This window comes from Doryrhamphus excisus, chromosome 17 (assembly GCF_030265055.1).
Source record: "Doryrhamphus excisus isolate RoL2022-K1 chromosome 17, RoL_Dexc_1.0, whole genome shotgun sequence".
NCBI lineage: Eukaryota > Metazoa > Chordata > Actinopteri > Syngnathiformes > Syngnathidae > Doryrhamphus > Doryrhamphus excisus.
Genome location: NC_080482.1, coordinates 15319002 through 15341247, shown reverse-complemented (window position 1 = coordinate 15341247; position 22246 = coordinate 15319002). Strand labels below are relative to the sequence as shown.

The 22246-nt window shown below is 39.7% G+C and overlaps 2 protein-coding genes across 6 annotated transcripts; one reads left to right on the top strand and one right to left on the bottom strand.

Moving 5' to 3' along the window:
- Positions 1-3241: 3241 nt before the first annotated feature.
- On the top strand, positions 3242-17780 carry LOC131105341 (uncharacterized). Of its 3 annotated transcripts, none has more exons than XM_058053357.1 (7): positions 3242-3554; positions 6571-6690; positions 8906-9139; positions 9208-9357; positions 12955-13071; positions 13147-13248; positions 14626-17780. In XM_058053357.1, exons 2-6 carry the CDS (start codon positions 6634-6636, stop codon positions 13237-13239), a joined length of 651 nt encoding a protein of 216 aa, XP_057909340.1. In that variant the 5' UTR covers positions 3242-3554; positions 6571-6633; the 3' UTR covers positions 13240-13248; positions 14626-17780. The 3 variants fall into 3 exon arrangements, with proteins under 3 accessions (XP_057909340.1, XP_057909339.1, XP_057909341.1); XM_058053358.1 differs by lacking the exon at positions 14626-17780 and having other exon boundaries at positions 3245-3554; positions 8906-9016; positions 9083-9139; positions 13147-14591; XM_058053356.1 differs by lacking the exon at positions 14626-17780 and having other exon boundaries at positions 3244-3554; positions 13147-14591.
- On the bottom strand, positions 16679-22063 carry rpz4 (rapunzel 4). Of its 3 annotated transcripts, none has more exons than XM_058053353.1 (2): positions 21449-22063; positions 16679-19229 (listed from the first exon to the last, which is right to left on the bottom strand). In XM_058053353.1, exon 2 carries the CDS (start codon positions 19211-19213, stop codon positions 18038-18040), a length of 1176 nt encoding a protein of 391 aa, XP_057909336.1. In that variant the 5' UTR covers positions 19214-19229; positions 21449-22063; the 3' UTR covers positions 16679-18037. The 3 variants fall into 3 exon arrangements, with proteins under 3 accessions (XP_057909336.1, XP_057909338.1, XP_057909335.1); XM_058053355.1 differs by lacking the exon at positions 21449-22063 and adding an exon at positions 20826-21094; XM_058053352.1 differs by lacking the exon at positions 21449-22063 and adding an exon at positions 20836-21090.
- Positions 22064-22246: the final 183 nt, after the last annotated feature.

The window sequence follows — 22246 nt, the reverse complement described above, 5'->3', positions numbered from 1 at the left end:
TTACAAATTTTTTTGTAAAATTAGGATTTATGACAATACGGTCAAAATATAAAGAGAAAAAACTCCTAATTTTACAAGTTTATTTTGTAAAATTACGATTTTACTCTTAATTTTACAAAATAAACTTGTAAAATTAGGAGGTTTTTTTCTCTTAATATTTTGATCGTATTGTCATAAAGAAATGCAGCAAGAAAAAATGAAAATGCTAATTTATGACAATACGGTCAAAATATTAAGAGAAAAAAAACTCCTAATTTTACACGTTTATTTTGTAAAATTAGGAGAATTAGGAGGAGAAAAAAAATCCTAATTTTACAAAATAAACTAGGATTTTTTTTCTCTTAATATTTTGACCGTATTGTCATAAATTAGCATTTTCATTTTTTCTAGCTGCATTTCTTTATGACAATACGATCAAAATATTAAGAGAAAAAAAACTCCTAATTTTACAAGTTTATTTTGTAAAATTAAGAGTAAAATCTTAATTTTACAAAATAAACTTGTAAAATTAGGAGTTTTTTCTCTTTATATTTTGACCGTATTGTCATAAATCCTAATTTTACAAAAAAATTAGTAATTTTACAAAATAAACTTTTTTCTTTTTTTTCTCTTAATATTTTGACCGTATTGTCATAAATTTACACTTTCATTTTTTCTAGCTGCATGATGCAGCAATACGGTCAAAATATTAAGAGAAAAAAACTCCTAATTTTACACGTTTATTTTGTAAAATTAGGAGAATTAGGAGGAGAAAAAAAATCCCAATTTTACAAAATAAACTAGGATTTTTTTTTCTCTTAATATTTTGACCGTATTGTCATAAATTTACACTTTCCTTTTTTCTAGCTGCATTTCTTCATACCAAAAATGATGTCATTTTAGTAGCAGACTTGAAATATTAAAGGAAAAAAGTTACACTTTGACCACAATTAACTTCATTAAGTCTTCGTTGTTCTTGGTGCCTTACAGACGGCACAAATCATGGTGGGTGTGTGCAACATCGGCCTGGGCCCTGGAAGAACCAGTACCAGTCCTGCTGATTTGACCAGTTTAGGCGCCGCCTACTGGCTGGGTGCTGTGGTACGTGGTCGATTCCGACGCAGGTCGGATTTGCATGATCTAACAGCGACAAGCAGTATCAAAAAAAAGAGCACGGGTTGATTTTTCAAATGTTTTTTTCTTAACCTCAATAGTTCATCATAACGGGGATTCTGTCAATCTTGGCTGGACAGTTCCCGCCCCCCTGCTTGGTGAGACCTCCTCACAGTTAAGTCTCTTCAGGAGCTGATGAAATAAAAGACTTTTTGGATTCTTTTCCAGAGGTGCTTTACTGCGTTAATGAACCTGGTTGGAGCTTTATTCGCTGTGGCGGCCTTGGTGCTCTACGCCATCGACGTGGAAAATGCATCCATCCTGTGGATGTGCGGAGGAAGGCTTCAGGATGACAACTGCAAGGCGGTGGCTCTCTTGGCTCAGGTGGAGTTAAAGTCTTTTTTTAATGTGAGGATTAAATGGTGCTTTTAACATGTGCATCCTCCATCAGAGGTTGCTGACGGTCATGGATGTCACGTTGATGATCCTGGCTGTTCTTCAGCTTTACATCAGCGCCAGGCTGTCCACCATGGTCATCAAGGCTCGGACCTGGGTGACGATGGACGTGGTGTCATCAGAGCATAGATTGGTAGGATTTCCTTGCTGAGGTCATGTTACAAAGTAACATTCATTCATTTTCTACCGCTTTTTCCAAACGAGGGTCGCGGGGGGTATGCTGGAGCCTATCCCAGCTGTCTTTTTGGGCGAGAGGCGGGATACACCCTGGACTGGTGGCCAGCCAATCACAGGGCACATATAGACAAACAACCATTCACACTCACATTCATACCTATGGACAATTTGGAGTGGCTAATTAACCTAGCATGTTTTTGGAATGTGGGAGGAAACCGGAGTACCCGGAGAAAACCCACGCATGCACGGGGAGAACATGCAAACTCCACACAGAGATCACCGAGGGTGGAATTGACCCGGGTCTCCTAGCTGTGAGGCCTATACGCTGTAACCACTCGACCACCGTGCACCCCAATTTTCACATTTTTCCAAGTATTTTCATTTTTTAGTACATTTTCAACTCTTAATTATGACTTTATTCCCATTATATTCTGACTTTATTCTTGTAATATTACAGCTTTATTTGATTTGTTTCTCATAATATTACACTACTAGCATTGTGGAATTTTTCCTCAGAACATTATGATGTTATTCTTGTGAAATTACAACTTTTTTGTTTTAATATTTTCATTATATTTTTGTAAAATGACTACTGATTTTTCTGTTTCGCTTTTTTTTTTTTACTTTATTCCCATTATATTCTGACTTTATTCTTGTAATATTACAGCTTTATTTGATTTAAAAAAAAATACTAAAAAACATCCTCATACGCTGTGTGCTTGATTTTAACTTTATTGTTAGCTAGCCAAAATATGAGCAAATACCTATGGTAGACAATTTGGAGTGGCTAATTAACCTAGCATGTTTTTGGAATGTGGTAAGAAACCGGAGTACCCGGAGAGAACATGCAAACTCCACACAGACATGGCCGAGGGTGGAATTGAACCCTGGTCTCCTAGCTGTGATGTCTGCGCGCTAACCACTCGACCACCGTGCCGCTCTACAAAGTAAAAATAAAAATGGGCTACATATTCTGAAATATTTCATTCATTATTATTAATCCTGCTACTGTGATTTACTGTTCATGTACAATGTGTTAATATTGAATATGAACATATTAGCTGGTTCCCTCCAGCATCCTCCCACATTGGTGAATGCTTGTTTGTCCATGTGCCCTGTGATTGGCTGGCCAACAAGTCAGCTGGGATAGGCTCCAGCATACCCCCGCGACCCTGATGAGGATAAGCGGTGTCAAAATGGATAGATATTTATTAGGGCTGTAAAATATGTAAATATTAATATTATAATAATCTATGAACACGTGCGTCATGTGATGGATTTTGTGTTTATGCCAACAGGGTGTCAAAGGGGCTGCACTGAGAGACGGCGTCATCATTCCTGTCGCCTAAAATGATCTAATTTAGCTACTTTGTGGTTGAAAAAGAAATGAAAGCCTCCCCTTTTTCATACTTCTGTCACATTTGCCTTGTTCGTCATTGGGGCAGTGAAAAGAGCTTTTATTCTGAATAAACTGGTGACAGGAAGTGTCGGTTCTTCTGCTTCCGGGTATTGACTTCCCGCTTCAATCACGACAGGCAACAGCGCTTCATGATGACACAAAGACTCAGCAGGGGGAAAAACACGCAAAAGTTTCAATGTTACTTTGTGATGCTTGGAATGAAACTAAAAAAAGGCAGACTTTATGGTCGCTTTAAAAAGAAAAAAAAACAGGCATATAAAACACGTAATTGTTAAGCAGCAATGACAAGACCAGAGTGGATCTCCTGAAGGATGCGGATGTGTTTGCCCTCACCTTTAATTGCACTATTGCTCGATTCACACACAAACCAAGCCTCTCAAGAATTACACATTTTTACGTGTCGGCAACGGTAAGTTTTTGTATATTGTTTGTTTGCAACAAGATAAATTACAATATCTGTAAGAACAATTCAGCTTTTGCTAAAAATAATCCTTCTCGCGCTTTTAACACTCATTTAACAACATTTGGTCATGTGGTTGCTGTCAAAGATCCTATATTTCACAACTGGGGTTCACAACTGGTCTCAACTTGGACAGACATTTTCTATTTGTTTATTGTTATTATTGTTGTTTAAGCTATATGTTTGAAGCGCGTGCACCTCCCTGACTTCCGCGTTTCAATTCAATTCAAACTTTATTTAGATAGCGCTACATCACAACAGTAGTTTTCTCAAGGCACTTGGGCGGTCTGTTTTGAATGGTTGGTTTGGGAGTCCGAGGAACATAGAGGAGTGTTTCTGATACATACAGTAGCATGTCAGGGCTCAGTTCTAACTATATATGTACTATATACTATTTATAACTATATACTATAACTGCACGTTTTTTTTACATTGGAAAACATCACTAAGTCTATAGGAGGAACGAGCTAGGTGTTGCCACACGGACCGATATTACATTGCTCTGCCAGTCTTTACACCACAGACACTTCACAGTAGCCATGTTTACATGAGGAGTTTTTCTCTTTCCGAATGACTTTTCCGGAAACAATGGTATACATGGAAAGGAATATTCCAATCTCTTGTCTCCATGCATCGCTATAATCAACCAGAATAGTCAATGGGGCATGCCCAGTAAAACGTAAACACCAACATCACGTGATACCGACTTCCCCGAGTTGTTATTTCACTTGTTGGAATAATTCCGTATTGCCAGTTTTTCGTTTGTCCAGTCTTGAAATTTAGTTTGAATCAAAAACAAACTTTCCGTATCAGTCCAGTGCCGATTGCTGGCCTCCATTTTGAAAACTGAAGAACGTCCTGAGCTGCGTGTTACGTCATATCTGAGCATGCGCTATGATAAATTTAACCAGGAAAGGATCAAATTCAATCTTGCTAATATTTTATAATTCAACTCGGTACATGTTTTATATAGATACTATATATTTTCTTTTGACTTATGGACTTATGAATGGCGTATAGAAGGGTTTAGATTCTGTTCCACAGATGGCGCTAATGCACACCAAAGCTGCTTGCCAACCGCCAATAAAGTACAGAAGAAGAAAAACGCACCCTGACAACTTTCCGTTTGAGCGGAAAGTTGGGGAAAGGAATATTCCACCCCTGTTAATCCGATTATACAGTAAACCTCGGATATATCGGACTCGGATATATCGGAAATTCGCTCACAACGGACAGATAAAGAAGAACCGATTTTTCTGTAATGCATTTCCAATAAAAATTCATTGCATATATCGGATTTTTTATAACGGATTTCGCCTATTTCGGACAAAATCTCCAGTCCCGTTCCAATGCATTTCCATTAAATTTCCCTCGCATATATCGGATGGCCGCATCGTTATGCTAATCTTGTTGATGTCACTGGCTATTGTCTTTCTCCTGGCTCCAGATTTAGGACAAATATAAAAGTGAGTGACGTCAATAATACTAGCACAGCAGTGAATGAGATCTTAACCTCACTATTGGAAATAACGTAGGCCTGACGGGCGTAACAGGGCCTAGCTTAATTAACAATTTGTTATTCTCAGAGTCCAATAAAGTTAAATTCTCATTACCTTACGTCTCTTTTCATTGCCCAGTCCAGGTACATTGGAAACATAGTCAAGGAAGTGCCTTTTTATAACGGATAAAATCCCATTTACGCATATACCGGATATAAATCCGATATATGCGTAAAACGGACATTTTCCGGTATACACATATAACAGATTTCGCTTATATCGGACAAAACCAGTGGGAACAATTGAATCCGATATATCCGAGGTTTACTGTACCTCCTTTTTAATACAGCCAAACACTCCTGTCACTTTGACTAGCATTTTGGCAGGTTTATTTTAAACAAAGGCAACCTGCTCTTGTCCTTTGGAATCAGCTGGAATGGACTCCAGTATACCCCTGCCACCTTAATAAGGATCATCGGTATTTTCAACCACTAGTGTACCTTGAGAAACAGTGAGGAATTATCCAATATCACTTTTTATAATTAACATTTATTAATCATCATTTGCAAATATTATGTCAATATCCATGTATACGTGGACCCAAATATTCCAATTACATTTGGTTTATTTGCTCAAACGGAGCTCAAATTTGGCTCAAATTTGCCAATCCAAATGAATATACAGTAAACCTCGGATATATCGGATTCAATTGTTCCCACTGGTTTTGTCCGATATAAGCGAAATCTGTTATATGTGTATACCGGAAAATGTCCGTTTTACGCATATATCGGGTTTATATCCGGTATATGCGTAAATGGGATTTTATTCGTTATAAAAAGGCACTTCCTTGACTATGTTTCCAATGTACCTGGACGCGCAGGCAACGCTGCAAACGCTGCAAATGACGTCGTATAGCGGCCTGTCACGATTCGGCGAATCGGAGCGCCACGATGCGGCCATCCGATATATGCGAGGGAAATTTCATGGAAATGCATTGGAACGGGACTGGAGATTTTGTCCGAAATAGTCGAAATCCGTTATAAAAAATCTGATATATGCAATGAATTTTTATTGGAAATGCATTACAGAAAAATTGCTTCTTCTTTATCTGTCCGTTGTGAGCGAATTTCCGATATATCCGAGGTTTACTGTACTTCAAAAGCACTTGTCAAAGATCCTCTATGACAGGAGAGCTCTGCCATTTGTAAGGATTGACCATAAAATGGTGGTTAGAGATCCTCTATAATCAGGAGTTCCCAACCACAGGACCTGCTGGTCCATGGAAAACATTCAGAAACAGATTTTAAAAGCTTTGTATTGATTATTGATCATATATTGACTCCATGCTCATGCCAACAGTGACTTTTTTGTGAGCCTTATTTTGTTGAGTGCAATCAAACAGGATGTTTTACATGGTTTCTGTCTTTGCTTCATGGACATGTCCTCCTCCTGGATGTCTGCTGCAGTGACCAAGACAAGGGTGTGAAGAGAAGGTGCCCTCTGCTGCATCAGGTGTTGAAGGCGGTCCAATGAGCTGCTTGCCTTGCACAGCGGCGACCTGGGGAGAGGTCACGGCCATTCTCGGGGTATGAGATCATTCACCTCTACAGAAACACTTACTATCTCATTTGTGAAAAAATTATCCTGACAAAACTTGTGCTGCACATCATCATGCAGCATTCCCGCGTCCACCACTTCCTGTATATAGTATGTACACTTTCTTCGTTCAGTAGCGTCGAGCTACGAGCTATTACACGTTATTACAAGATGCACGTTGAAAATGTTCACCACCCAAATATTTGACTAAGCTAAGCTTTAAAGGGGACCTATTATGCTTTCTGCACTTTTCTGACCTATAAATGTAGAATAAATAACCTTAATAATTCGAATAAATGTAGAAAATTAATGAATGAATAAACTTAATAAATTTCTGAACTAGAAATACACGTTTTTGTGTTTTCTGGCACTAATCTTTTAGCAAGATGACTCAAAAGGTGTAACTTACATTGCTTTTCATTGCATTTAATGGTTATATTCTGGTTCTATATTTCAGATATTCAATATCAATTTAATATGCATATGATTTAAAAAATGTTTAGAATGTAATGTATTCATTAAAATAAAGCTGTTTATGTGGCGGTACAGTAAGTTTGTAAATACTGCATAATTTAGTAAATTTTAATAAATATTTGAGTTTAATTTGCAAAATATATATCAGTAATATATATTCATATCATATCAGTATTTTTAGTTTTTATTACAGCAAAACAATGTTGTTTGCTCAGTGTTTTTTCTATAGTGTTTAATAGAGTTTGATGTAAAATTAACAATTTTCTGCAAATATTACATGAATAAAACGTGAAATAACAAAAAAACCATATTGATTTAACAAAAAAAATAGCAAGTTTGACAAGATTCAAGTGTATTCTTTCTGTAAAATTTACAGTTTAGCCTGTAAGACTGTTTACATTTTAATGTTTAACATTATTCTGGCAACCACAGCTGCCAGTTTTTTTTCCCTAAAAACTACAGAATTTTTTTTACAGTGCACTCATTGTTGGACACACTTTGTCAGAGGCCAGACGTGAGGGCACCTCGTGGACTCAACAGCATCCGACATTAATGCAACTTTCCCGCCGCTGCTTCTGGCTTCAGCAACAGTTTGGCGGATATTTCACACAAATAGAAATTCCCTTCTGCCTGAGTTTGCCTCGTAAACAGAAGCAGGGCTTGGCTGAGAGCAGAGAGTGTATGGCGACTACAGCCACGCCCATATGGAAGCCCGTTCCCCTGTGACATCACAAAGGAACGCTTTAGCCACGCCCTCTGAAACCGAGCAATTTGAGCCATCCGAACCTCGTTATCTGAAACTTTGGCATGGTTTAACACGACAATACAACATTGTAACGACATTTATAGGTCAGAAAAGTGGAAAAAGCATTATAGGTCCCATTTAGAGCCCACTGTAGTTGGTAATACAGTAAACCTCGGATATATCGGACTCGGATATATCGGAAATTCGCTCACAACGGACAGATAAAAAAGAACCGATTTTTCTGTAATGCATTTCCAATAAAAATTCATTGCATATATCGGATTTTTTATAACGGATTTCGCCTATTTCGGACAAAATCTGCAGTCCCGTTCCAATGCATTTCCATTAAATTTCCCCTCGCATATATCGGATGGCCGCATCGTGGCGCTCCGATTCGCCGAATCGTGACAGGATAAAATCCGATTTACGCATATACCGGATATAAATCCGATATATGCGTAAAACGGACATTTTCCGGTATACGCATATAACGGATTTCGCTTATATCGGACAAAACCAGTGGGAACAATTGAATCCGATATATCCGAGGTTTACTGTATATTACAATTGAAAGGATTGGTGAGCATAGTCGTTAAGATTTATTGATAAACTGCTGTAGAATTTAACTGTAGCTTTTAAACATGTCATTGTTGTACTTAGCGCGTGTGTTTGCCAACGGCACAACAAACGTACAAAGACCAAGATGCTAACATAATTTGAGGACTATGTTCAAAGTGCTGAGATATTTTTGGAAAAAAAAATTAGTTGGATTTTTCCCAATTTTATCCATTGTACCCTTCGTCCCACCTCAAGTTGCCAAAAATGAAAGACGTGAGCACCATATCTATAGTTTGCCAGTGTGACTGTGTGAAAGTACATCGTAAAAAAAAACGTAACTCCCTGATGCTTTAAAGAGCATTAGCTGGACGGCTAATTCCAGTGGACCAGTGTTGGTGTCGCCTAGTCTAGGTGCTTTGTCTTTGCAGACGGTTGAGATCCTGGTGGGCATGTTCAACATCGGACTTGGGCCGGGAAGGGTGTGGCATGAACCTTTGGATCTGGCCAGTCTGGGAGCAGCTTATTGGCTGGGCGCTGTGGTGAGGTCATTACGTTCGCTTTGTCCAGGCTTGCCTGAAGCAACATTTGAAATGAATTTTCTGCAGTTTGTCATAGCAGGAATCCTGTCTGTCTTGGCGGGGCAGTGCCCCTCCCACTGCCTGGTGAGTCTAACCTTTAAAAGCAAATTGTTTTCATTTCTTGAGATAAACGATGTGGTTGCTGCTGTCAGGTGGGCTTTGCCGTGTTCATTAACATCATCAGCGCCATCCTGGCCATTGTGGGCATTGTGCTGTACGGCGTTGACACGGGAAAGCTTTCCCGACACTTTTTCTGCAAATTCGGAACGTACACTTGTGGAGATGGAGACAATTTTGCAACGGTAAGACTTCGGGATTATGATGAACTTGACTCATTTCTTGTAATGCAGGCCAATATTGGGTAAATAGATGCTCCTTCAGACCAACATGTCCATCTACAAAGTCGATAAGACCAATGTTAAACACGACCTGTACACAGTAGCGTTCTAGCTATGGGTCATATGGGCAACTGCCCAGGGCGGCATTCTCCAGTGGGCCCCACGGAGGGGAAAAAAATCAATTTCCTAATACTCAGTGCTCACTAAATCCTCATCTGGTCAGATCAAACGTTCAGCACGTGATGTGGATGAAACCAAGCAAGTTTTGAAGGGGGAACTTCCACTGGACATCAGCCTTCAGGTTAATTACAGTAAACCTCGGATATATCGGATTCAATTGTTCCCACTGGTTTTGTCCGATATAAGCGAAATCCGTTATATGCGTATACCGGAAAATGTCCGTTTTACGCATATATCGGATTTATATCCGGTATATGCGTGAATGGGATTTTATCCGTTATAAAAAGGCACTTCCTTGACTATGTTTCCAATGTACCTGGACGCGCAGGCAACGCTGCAAACGCTGCAAATGACGTCGTATAGCGGCCTGTCACGATTCGGCGAATCGGAGCGCCACGATGCGGCCATCCGATATATGCGAGGGAAATTTCATGGAAATGCATTGGAACGGGACTGGAGATTTTGTCCGAAATAGGCGAAATCCGTTATAAAAAATCCGATATATGCAATGAATTTTTATTGGAAATGCATTACAGAAAAATTGCTTCTTTTTTATCTGTCCGTTGTGAGCGAATTTCCGATATATCCGAGTCCGATATATCCGAGGTTTACTGTATAAGGTAAAAAATGTAACTTACACCAGTAATTGCTCAAAAATAAGACACATTTCATCAAAATTATATCATTAATTATATTGTCATATTGTATCACTGAGTTCACAAATTATATTATATATTAAAGAAGCTGAAACACTTTATTTCATTTAGAAAATGTGAACTAAAAATGAGGGAATTTTGAGCCTACGAGTGGGTTTAGCCTTGGCTAGTGCTGCTAATGACAAGAAAACATTGAATAGACAAAAGTCAAATCCATCAGGTGCACAATTTAGAAAGAAGAAGAGAAAAGGGGCCAAAGATAAAGTATTACATGAATAAGCTAATGTTACTTGGCGGCTATAGACTATGTTCATTTATTTTCTTGAATGAGGAATTGAATTGTGTGAATGTGGATTTAACCCTTAGATGCACGAGTGACTGGACCCTACACTCTTCCATAAGTGGCTCAAAAATCACCCATACTAGAATCAAAGCCTTTTTTTGCCAATTTTGGTTAGGAATACAGTAAAGTCTCGTTATATCGATATTGTCGGGAAAAAACATCGATATAACCGGACTGTCGATATATCCGATCCTGCGCCGAACTGCATTAAAAGTGGGCAATAATGCACTCGACATTGTTCTATAGTATAGAACAATGTCGAGCAGCTGACATCAATTTTTGCTTAAGGATTTCAATACCAAAAAAGAACACGGCGAACGGCTGCTTCCAGTCAACTTTATTTTCCACACTTCCACCACCAGAGCGCAGCACACACACCGATTCCCGCACTTCCTGGTTCACAGGTCATGCTCAACCCGCCCCACATAGCTGGCCAAACACATGCCTGCAACAGAAGAACCAACTGCGTTCGTGGTTTCTCTCGTGTGTATAGAATAAAAAGATATCTGAATACAACACAATTAAATACATGTATTTGTACGCTTGTGTCTTCGTTGGAATAGGTGTGTATGCTATGTCAGTTGGTTCTTCTGTTGCAGGCATGTGTTTGGCCAGCTATGTGGGGCGGGTTGAGCATGACCTGCGAACCAGGAAGTGCGGGAATCGTTGTGTGTGTGCTGCGCTCTGGTGGTGGAAGTGTGAAAAATATATATATATAAATATTGAAATCCTTAAGCAAAGATTGATTTAAGCTGCTTTTGTATCGATATAAGCAGACCAAATTGGCTGGCGGGAGATGAAAAGGGCATCGTAGTAACCGGATTATCATCATAACCGGGTATCGTACTAACGGAACTAATTATATCATAAAAGACTAGAAATTTGCCGGGAAATGAAAATAGTATCGTAATAAGCAGTAATTCGTTATAACCGATATCGATATAACGAGACTTTACTGTAATCACTTGTATGATATTTAGTATTATATTTAGGACCACACAAGAATGATTTCATGTTAGAAACATCTTCATTTTTCACTTTTTTACATCTTTGAAAAAGAAAATGACCCCGTACAACAATAGAAAATGTGACGATCCATTGTGTGTTGCATAAAGGTAATTTAAAAATGTGAACGGCATGATATCAAAAATGTTTTTTGAGGAATACCTGGAATATGAAATGATAACAATTTTTCATTACAAAGATATTTCAAGAAAACAACCTGACCGAGTCATTTTTGACCCACTTATGGAAGGTTGGGGTAGTAACACAAAACTACAATTTCTCAAAATGTTTAAAAGATAAGTTAAAAATGTGAATGGCATGATATCAAAAACATGTTTTTTGAGGAATACCTGCAATATGAAATGATAACAATTTTTCATTACAAAGATATTTCAAGAAAACAACCTGACCGGGTCATTTTTGACCTATTTATGCATCTAAGGCAGGGGTCTCAAACTCAATTTACCTGGGGGCCACTGGAGCTAGGGTCTGGGCAAGGCTGGGCCGCATCAGGTTTTCAAAAAAAAAAAAAAAACGCATTTATTAAAAACAGAAAAATATACAAACTTTTTCAGTGCTTTGGTTCCGATTTTCTACAAGAAAAGCTCTGATAAAACATTCCACTGTTCTCAAATATCTTACTTTTTATTTTTCTGCACAAAATAAGATGAAAAATAAATAAACAAATCAAGAATAAAGAAAATCAATCAATCAGTAATAAATAAAATAATAATAATAACAAAACGGCAAATAATAAAAAGTTAAGAAAGCACATATAGTTGGTGGGTAGACAAATTATTTTTTTCAGATTAAAATGAACAAAGCATTATTAGAGCCCTGTAGACATGACAAAACACGACTATAGTCACATTTATACTCTTTTTATTTACAACATATTGCGCAACTGCAGGGTCTTGAGACACATGCTAACTCGCAAACTAGAGAGCTAGCGACCTAAACGGTAGCCTTCAAGTTATTTCCTTTCAACTTAAATAGCCAAAAACTTACCACTTCCACACGGATAGGGAGGATAACTATTAACAGTTATTTAACCTTTAACATGAACATGAATCAAACGTAATATTTTTTTCTGGGTACATGATACCATACAGCATCCATATCAAACTTGCGCGGGCCGCACTAACATTAAACTTTCATATCAAGGCGGGGGCCTCAAACTAGTGGCCTGCGGGCTGCGTGTCTGTTGAGGTGGAAGGAAGGGGGACTGGAAAGTGGCATTCAAACCAGAACCTCCACTCCCTGTACTGTTGATTAATATTTAATAATCATTTATTCGCCTCACGATGTCCCTGGAACAGATGATTGTTATTGTAATGTTGCATTTTCACCTTCTTTCTTTTCTTCTTCGGTTGTCAGAGGTTGATGAGAAGCATGGACGTCATGCTGATCATCCTGGCTTCTCTCCAGCTGTGTGTCAGCATCAGCATGATCGTTCTGGCCGTCAAGGCTTTGGTGGTTGGGAAGAGAAACAAGGTAGCGTTAAAACGGTCAACGCACCTCCATTGAACCTATTCTATTCAAGATCATTATTTTTATTTGTGCCGGCAGCTTGAGGAAGATGTTGAAGAATTCCCTCCAGGAGTCAATCCAGGACTGAAGGCCTTCCTCGTGGACAGTCTCGGTCCAGAAGACAAACAGTAGAATATCAATGTACGTATATTGAAAGCCATTGACACACACACACCCGAATAATGCTTAAACGTCCATCCATCCATCCATCCGTTTTCTATCCCGCTTATCCTCAACTTAACCTGACATGCATGTTTTTGGAATGTGGGAGGAAACGGGAGTGTCGGGGAGAACTTACAAACTCCACATAGAGATGCCCAAGCAGATCCTCTCGATCTCCTGACTGTGTGGCCAACATGCTAACCGCTAGGCCAGTCATCGGTGTCACTTCAATATCATGCTCAAAGCTATGTAGCATTTTTTTCATTACGTGCAAAAGTTGATCCAAAATCATCTTTTGTAGTCTTGATGGAGACACAGACTTCCCACTCTAGGAATCATTTCCTCATTCCAGCTCACTAAAGCGAGCTTGGACAAAAGATTGGAGTTTTCTTTTATTCCTATTCAGTCGAGTGACTTTTAGTGTACACGTTCTGGTATTATTTGGGTAATATTATTTCTACAAATATAACATTTGTTGAAAAAAAATGCCTTTGTCAGGCAATACAAACGTTGATAGAATTAACAAGCATAAACATTGATCACATAATGGATCTGAGTACCTTTTTTTCCATTCCTCACTCACAATGACGGAGGTTCATGTTTGTGATGTGATGACATTAACTGCCGCTAGGTGGCGACATTTCCCCACATAGACCGCTTCTTGAAAGCCCCTTGTAGTACTGCATTCACTTTGAAGTCCTTCCGGTGATTTACTCAGTTGAACATGGCTCATTCATACTAATGGAGCATAGAAGGTTGCCAGATGCAGATATTGCACATTTTCTACATGACGGTAGGAAAACTTTTCTATCAATACTGTTGCATATTTTACATGAAAATTGCCAAAATATCTCTAATATCAACCATATATATGTCAAGTATTTAAATTATTGATTAAAAACCCAAACTAAATGCTTTTATTTCTGTTTGTGAATCCACCCTAAGTCAGAATTTTTTCTTTTTAAGAATTTTTGTGAGATCATTTTTTGATGACATACCTGTATATTATGTGCAATGAAATTATCCAATGAAAAGCATGTACTGACACATTTTTTGAAAAACTCCAGATGGCTAACATGCTAGCCACCAGGCTGCTTATGTTTGCCTGACTCTTTTATTTAAACAAAAAATTTCACGCCGTACCTGTGTTTTTATTATTTATTGTTATTTTAAATGTTATTTTGTGCAGTAAATCTAAGCAGGCCATTACTGCATGTCAACCGAGCCACAAAAAGCAACAAACAAGGATCCGTGCTACTGCCAACTCTTTGCTCCGCCCACTTGTGAAGCCTTGTGGCACAGCCAGCCAATCACAAACTCACAAATGCTTTACATTTTTGTTTTTCTCTCCAAAAGCCAAAAACCACAACTCCTACCATTGAGAGAGAATTAAGTCGAAGGTGGCGCACAATGAATAGCGTTCCTGCAAGGCGGTCGCATCCTTCCGATGCCTCGTGATGTTTGTCTGCGTTCCTGAGGTCACCTGACGGGCGACGGCCTCAATGCAGGGCTGTGTGGCAAATGGTCTCCATGCAAAAGTCACCATTCATTCATTCATTTATTCGCTCTGATGGAAAGCATCACTTCACCTATTTGCTGCAGGTAGCGCTAGCCGTCATTCTTCCACACCAAACTCCTCCGAGCATGCCTGTATGGACCTTGCTTTGCCCACCGGGGACAGGAAAGGTACTCCCACACCTGGCTGCGTTTAATGATTTGATATGGGATTAAATGTTAATAGGATATTTTCAGAGCTACTGTTGACAGAGCCCTCTAGACATTATATAACTGAGAATTTGTTTTCTATAAAAGCCCAAAATATACCACTTCCACATGCAATGGGAGGAGGAATTTTATCCTCGATTGTATGTCCAACACTCCTACCACTTCCACATGGAATGGGAGGAGAACTTTTTCAATGTTTTCACAAATAATACACCATAGTCTACCATGAAACTGCAGCCTATAGTGACCAGAATACTACATGTCACTTGTATTTCAATATGTTTTGACTAATAATACACCATAGTCTACCATGAAACTGCAGCCTATAGTGACCAGAATACTACATGTCACTTGTATTTCAATATGTTTTGACGAATAATACACCATAGTCTACCATGAAACTGCAGCCTATAGTGACCAGAATACTACGTCACTTGTATTTCAATATGTTTTGACTAATAATACACCATAGTCTACCATGAAACTGCAGACTAGTGACTAGAATACTACATGTCACTTGTATTTCAATATGTTTTGACTAATAATACACCATAGTCTACCATGAAACTGCAGCCTAGTGACCAGAATACTACATGTCACTTGTACTTCAATATGTTTTGACTAATAATACACCATAGTCTACCATGAAACTGCAGCCTATAGTGACCAGAATACTACATGTCACTTGTATTTCAATATGTTTTGACGAATAATACACCATAGTCTACCATGAAACTGCAGACTAGTGACCAGAATACTACATGTCACTTGTATTTCAATATGTTTTGACTAGTAATACACCATAGTCTACCATGAAACTGCAGACTAGTGACTAGAATACTACATGTCACTTGTATTTCAATATGTTTTGACTAATAATACACCATAGTCTACCATGAAACTGCAGCCCATAGTGACCAGAATACTACATGTCACTTGTATTTCAATGTTTTGACTAATAATACACCATAGTCTACCATGAAACTGCAGCCTATAGTGACCAGAATACTACATGTCACTTGTATTTCAATGTTTTGACTAATAATACACCATAGTCTACCATGGAACTGCAGACTAGTGACTAGAATACTACATGTTACTTGTATTTCAATATGTTTTGACTAATAATACACCATAGTCTACCATGAAACTGCAGACTAGTGACTAGAATACTACATGTCACTTGTATTTCAATATGTTTTGACTAATAATACACCATAGTCTACCATGAAACTGCAGCCTATAGTGACCAGAATACTACATGTTACTTGTATTTCAATATGTTTTGACTAATAATACACCATAGTCTACCATGAAACTGCAGCCTAGTGACCAGAATACTACGTCACTTGTATTTCAATATGTTTTGACTAATAATACACCATAGTCTATATTTATTTATACTATTTATACTACTATTATTTATACTATATATAGATATACATTTATACTTTTTTGTGCTTTGGTGCAATCCCTGCACGTGACGCATGTCTTGCAGTGACCAAGATAGAATACCACATGATTATAGAGTACTTGGGGTGTTTCCCGGCTGACTCAAATATTCTTTTCCTCCGTCGGGGAAATGCAATCGCAGTACAACCTGGCAGTCAGAAATCTGGGTCTTATTATGCCAACACATCCCTGCAACTGTTTCATCATAAAACACCATGGAAAGCAACAAAGGTCAATATTCATCGTGTTTATTCAGAGAACACATGCAGTCATATTAGAAATACATATCTGAGTTATTGCCAGGAAGATATCTTGAAGCCGCACATACATTTGATCATCGTGGTTAATAAACATTTGATATGAAACTAGTAAAGACACTTGGCTGTGCTTGCTGCCTTAAGAACGTCGCTATGTCGTCAGTCCAGCAAAAGTAAACATTGGTGCAGGCCTACCTAGCTTGCTGCCTAGACGGGTTGCAGAGGAAACTAGCGAAAAGAAGTATAATGGTGTAAAGTGATGGAGTGAGGTTCCTGGGTGTGGCTATATTAGCATGTAGCATTTGTAGAATGCTCTTAGCTAGCGCTGGGATGAGTGACAAGTGTCGTCGTGCTTCTATTTCCACGACAATATTGCAGACTTGTGTTGGGAATTAGCTCGTTATGTGGAACCCATTATGTCTCTTTAGGAGGAATGTTTTTGTAGCATGCTCTTAGCTAGCGCTGGGATGAGTGACAAGTGTCGTCGTGCTTCTATTTCCACGACAATATTGCAGACTTGTGTTGGGAATTAGCTCGTTATGTGGAACCCATTATGTCTCTTTAGGAGGAATGTTTTTGTAGCATGCTCTTAGCTAGCGCTGGGATGAGTGACAAGTGTCGTCGTGCTTCTATTTCCACGACAATATTGCAGACTTGTGTTGGGAATTAGCTCGTTATGTGGAACCCATTATGTCTCTTTAGGAGGAATGTTTTTGTAGCATGCTCTTAGCTAGCGCTGGGATGAGTGACAAGTGTCGTCGTGCTTCTATTTCCACGACAATATTGCAGACTTGTGTTGGGAATTAGCTCGTTATGTGGAACCCATTATGTCTCTTTAGGAGGAATGTTTTTGTAGCATGCTCTTAGCTAGCGCTGGGATGAGTGTCAAGTGTCGTCGTGCTTCTATTTCCACGACAATATTGCAGACTTGTGTTGGGAATTAGCTCGTTATGTGGAACCCATTATGTCTCTTTAGGAGGAATGTTTTTGTAGCATGCTCTTAGCTAGCGCTGGGATGAGTGACAAGTGTCGTCGTGCTTCTATTTCCACGACAATATTGCAGACTTGTGTTGGGAATTAGCTCGTTATGTGGAACCCATTATGTCTCTTTAGGAGGAATGTTTTTGTAGCATGCTCTTAGCTAGCGCTGGGATGAGTGACAAGTGTCGTCGTGCTTCTATTTCCACGACAATATTGCAGACTTGTGTTGGGAATTAGCTCGTTATCTGGAACCCATTATGTCTCTGTAGGAGGAATGTTCATTTTCCACAAAGGTAGGAGGATCTGGAGGAGCATGAAGGCACATGTCGGTGAAAAGTGCGGCAGCTTGTTGGTCACGCCGAGTGAACGCACACGTACAGGTTCTTGTGCTCCTCCCAGTAGTGCAGCTCGTCCGAGAAGCTCCAGGCGCAGGCCAGGTCTTTGCTGGTCTTCACCGTGTGAACGGCGCACTCGCCGGGCAGCTTCTCAAACAGCATCTCGGCCACCGCCACCACGCTGAGCTTCTTCTGGCTCTGGATCAGCTGCTGGATGTGGCTGCGGTCGACGGGTTCGGCGGAGGAACTGTATGACACCACCACGTTGAGTTTGCTGTCCGACGCGGGCACCTGGAAGCGGTTCCTTCCCGCCGGGCAGTGGCAGGGCTTCTTTGGGGCAAACAGGCCCGAGGGGGACTTGAACACGCGCACCGACCAGCCCACCCAGTCGTACTTTGTCTTGAGCTGGGCTATGATGGCGTCGGCCAGCTGCTGGTTGGTCCAGTCCGGGTGGTCCCTCACCAGCCGACGGGAATCCAGCTCGGCCTGTTTGGGGAAGCTGACGATGCACTCCTCGATCACGACATTCATTTTGTCCTGGACCAGCTTCATCTTCTCGTTCCAGTCTTTGAGGAGCGCCTCTTCCTCGTCGTAGCCCTTCAGGGCGGCGTGGCCCAGCAGTGCGATGAGCCCGAGGCAGAAGAGCTTCTTCAACCTGGCGCAGAAGTCCTCCAACGGTCGCCGACTCTTCTCCTCGTAGTTGAGTATTATCTCCAGCACCGACTCCCCTGAGAAGTTGTCGCCCGTCACGGCGTTGTAAAGGATGTTGAGATTCTTGTCGCCGCCCGTTTTGTCAAAATGCTCCAAGAAGAGCTTCTTCTTAACTTCCCGGAACTTGGCTTTGGCGTTGAGGATGTCCATGTACTTCCTGAACTGGTTGGTGATGTTCTCCTCCGCGGAGAAGTAAGCCGCATCCATTCCGCTCTTCTTGATCTCGTCGTGGATCCTCTGCATCTGCTCCGAGACGACCTCCAGGCGGTCGCGCACCTTCTGGAACTGCTCCCTCATGAAGGCCGCCTCCTTGGTCTCCACATTGTCCAGAGCCAGCTTGACGATGGGCGCGGCGATGGAAAAGACGGGGAAGAGGTCGCCGGCGATGCTGGCCACCACCTCAGCGCCCTGCTCAAAGGCCTCCATCACCGTCTCCACCACGTCCTTCTTCTCCGCCACAAACTTCTGCAGCTGACTGGCCATCTCGGTGTCGCTCCACCTCGAGTCAGAGCCGAGACCGACATTAATACCAAAAAAATAATACATTTTATGGAGGAATAATTCTAGTTTTTCATGCAGACGATGCAAAGTAATGATGAATGAAGAATGGATGAAACATATCTTCATCATATTCCTGACATTCACAACTTTCTTTGGCCCCATGGTGGGTTATTTAGCCCTCAATTAAAAAATGCATGGACAATGAGTCAGTAACGCTTGTTTGGACACTCCATGTCACAGAACAATACAGCACAATGCAAATTTGTCACGTGCAATATTAGACAAAAACCGAGGGAAATTTCTAGCAAACATTTTTGTCAAAAAACAACTCTGGAGCATACAAAAATTTTTAAATAATTTTTAATAATTTATAAATATTTTTGGAAAATAGGAGTTAAAAAAAAGTAAAAGAAAAATCAGCAGTAATTTTACAAGAATAAAATCCATCCGATTAATTTATTTTCTATGCAACTTATCCTCATGACGGTGGTGGGGGTATGCTGGAGCCTATCCCAGCTGTCTTGGGGTGAGAGGCGGGGTACACCCTGGACTGGTGGCCAGCCAATCACAGGGCACATATAGACAAACAACCATTCACACTCACATTCATACCTATGGACAATTTGGAGTCGCTAATTAACCTAGCATGTTTTTGGAATGTGGGAGGAAACCGGAGTACCCGGAGAAAACCGTGCATGCACGGGGGAGAATTTAACCCAGGTCTCCTAGCTGTGAGGTCTGCATGCTAACCACTTAACCGCCGTGCAGCCCATAGTATAAATTATTAATGTATTTATCAATATATTTGTTATTAACATGTATTAAATTCACAATTTTTGTGTGCCATTGTGCTCTATTTTCCTATTTTTACGGTTTGTTTGAAGGGGTGGGTTTAAGTTATTTTTTTTTCATTTCCCGCTACAGGCCACATTTTGGACACCCCTAAACTGCATTGTCAATCAAAAGTGGTAATTGTTATCGTTGCAAAAGCCATGTTTTTATACTGTATACTACAAGTGTTTTTGCTATGTTGATTCAGACGAAAGGCTTTTAATCCACGTTCATCAGAAGACATCGTGTGCATTTGATTTTTTACATACAAATATGTAAAACAACAACAATAACGATAGGGCTAGCACTTCCGGTGCTGCGCGAGACGACCCCGCTGAAACCCAACCGCCTGTTAATGAGCACTCATGATGGGGAAATGTATCGATCGTTCTTGTAGACAAGCTTTACACTCCAGAGAGGCAAACAAACAAGTTAACACCGCAAACGTGTGCAGAAAAGACGTATGATACTTCCCGGAAGAAGTAGTCAAGCAGCGAGGCGACCAACGCCCAGAAAAGTTGCCCTACAAACACTTGTGTACTTTAAATGTCAAAATGGTGCCTTTATTCGAATAGAAGCAGCTTATTCCTGCCACACGAGGCCACTTTAACAAACGTAAACACAATCTTTACACTAAACCCTTAACGTCCACCATCGATTCCGTAACAAGAGACAGAAGTCAATAAAAGTTTGTATCGATCGGTTAAAAAGTCTCTTATCCTAACAGACAACATACACCAGGATACATTTGAAGCAGACATACTAGAACTCACCTCTCCAAAACAAAGTTGACGGAGGAAAAGTCACCCCGAAAAAACTCTTTAACAGGGCCTTTCCGGCTTTTGGTCACGTGATTATGACGTAACAGAGGCGCACCTCACATGGGATGTACCGAATCAACAAGTATCCGTGTTGCCGTGTTGTCTGCCTCCGCCCGCTTAACAAACCAAATACTCAGGAGTAGTTACTCACGGAAACAGTATTGTTTCATTACAAAGGTGGACAGAGGAATTTATTCTCTCTCGAGTCACTATGGAACCACTCCTCCCCCCCTTCACTTGAATGCAAATGGTAGAGTCCTGTTGTTGTGTTGTCATAACAGCACAGTGCGTCATTTCAATGATGAACCAGGAAGTAGCCTGCTAGCTAGCAAATAGTTCACAATGTCGCGTTTAAAACGTTTCATTAGTCATCTCTATTTTTTAATAGTCTGTCTTTTTTTTTACACTTACACTTATATGTTGAAAAATACCTATATGTTGAAAAAAAAAGATGTATAGCTGTGTATACATTGCATTATCTCCCATGTAGAAAATGATACTGAAGGGAAACCAGCTTTAAAATACGACCAACATTCAACAAAGCAAACACTTAAAAGGGACCTACTATGCTTTTTCCACTTTTCTGTCCTGTAAATGTTGTTACAATGTTGTATTCTCGTGTTAAACGATGTTAAAAAATTAAGTTCTGCACATTTTGAAGTGAATCCTGAAATAAGTTTTGGATGGAGTTGTTTTAATCTAATACTACCACTTCTACTGACATCAATGTAATTCGCATTTCCTTTGCCTGCACTCAATTTCCTATCCGGAAGTCTTTAGGAATGTGACCAATCACAGCGGAGTGGGCGTGCCTAGAGGGCTGTGGATGGACTAAATCAAACATCTTGGATAAAATGGAGTGGAACACTCAAAAGTTGTACAATTTGTAGTTCAGACACAATTTTGTGGAAAAAATATGCATCAAAAATCAGAGTTCAAGCAACTTTTGAGCATGAAATCTTTGTAAACATCTAAAAGATTAATAACTTTCCTTTAGTTGTGTTGTGTAATGATAACCATAGAGCGCCAAATGCCAAAACACTTGTTTTTTTTTCTTGTATTTTCGATTGCAGTACGGTAGTTGAGTTTACTGACAATTTATTAGACCATTGACATTTACTAATTGTTTTATTTTTCAGAATATTACCACTTTTAATAAAATGCCTTTCTTTAATATTTCAACTTCATAGACTAACATTTTTCTTCATTATATTACACCATTGTTTTTGTAATATTCTTGACTTTTTCTTGAAATTTCTGCTGATATTTCAATTTTTGCTGTTATTTGGTTTTTATTCAGGTTTCGTGTTCAATTATATTTTTAAAATGTAAAACAAAACTTGAAGTTCAAACCGTCTTTTTG

Excerpts from the sequence above, each read along its gene's own strand:
- LOC131105341 (XM_058053357.1), top strand. The coding sequence starts at position 6,634 with ATGAGCTGCTTGCCTTGCACAGCGGCGACCTGGGGAGAGGTCACGGCC. Across the intron at positions 6,691-8,905 it reads AGGTCACGGCCATTCTCGGG|ACGGTTGAGATCCTGGTGGG; the intron begins GTATGAGATCAT and ends TTGTCTTTGCAG. Across the intron at positions 9,358-12,954 it reads ATGGAGACAATTTTGCAACG|AGGTTGATGAGAAGCATGGA; the intron begins GTAAGACTTCGG and ends TTCGGTTGTCAG.
- rpz4 (XM_058053353.1), bottom strand. The coding sequence starts at position 19,213 with ATGGCCAGTCAGCTGCAGAAGTTTGTGGCGGAGAAGAAGGACGTGGTG.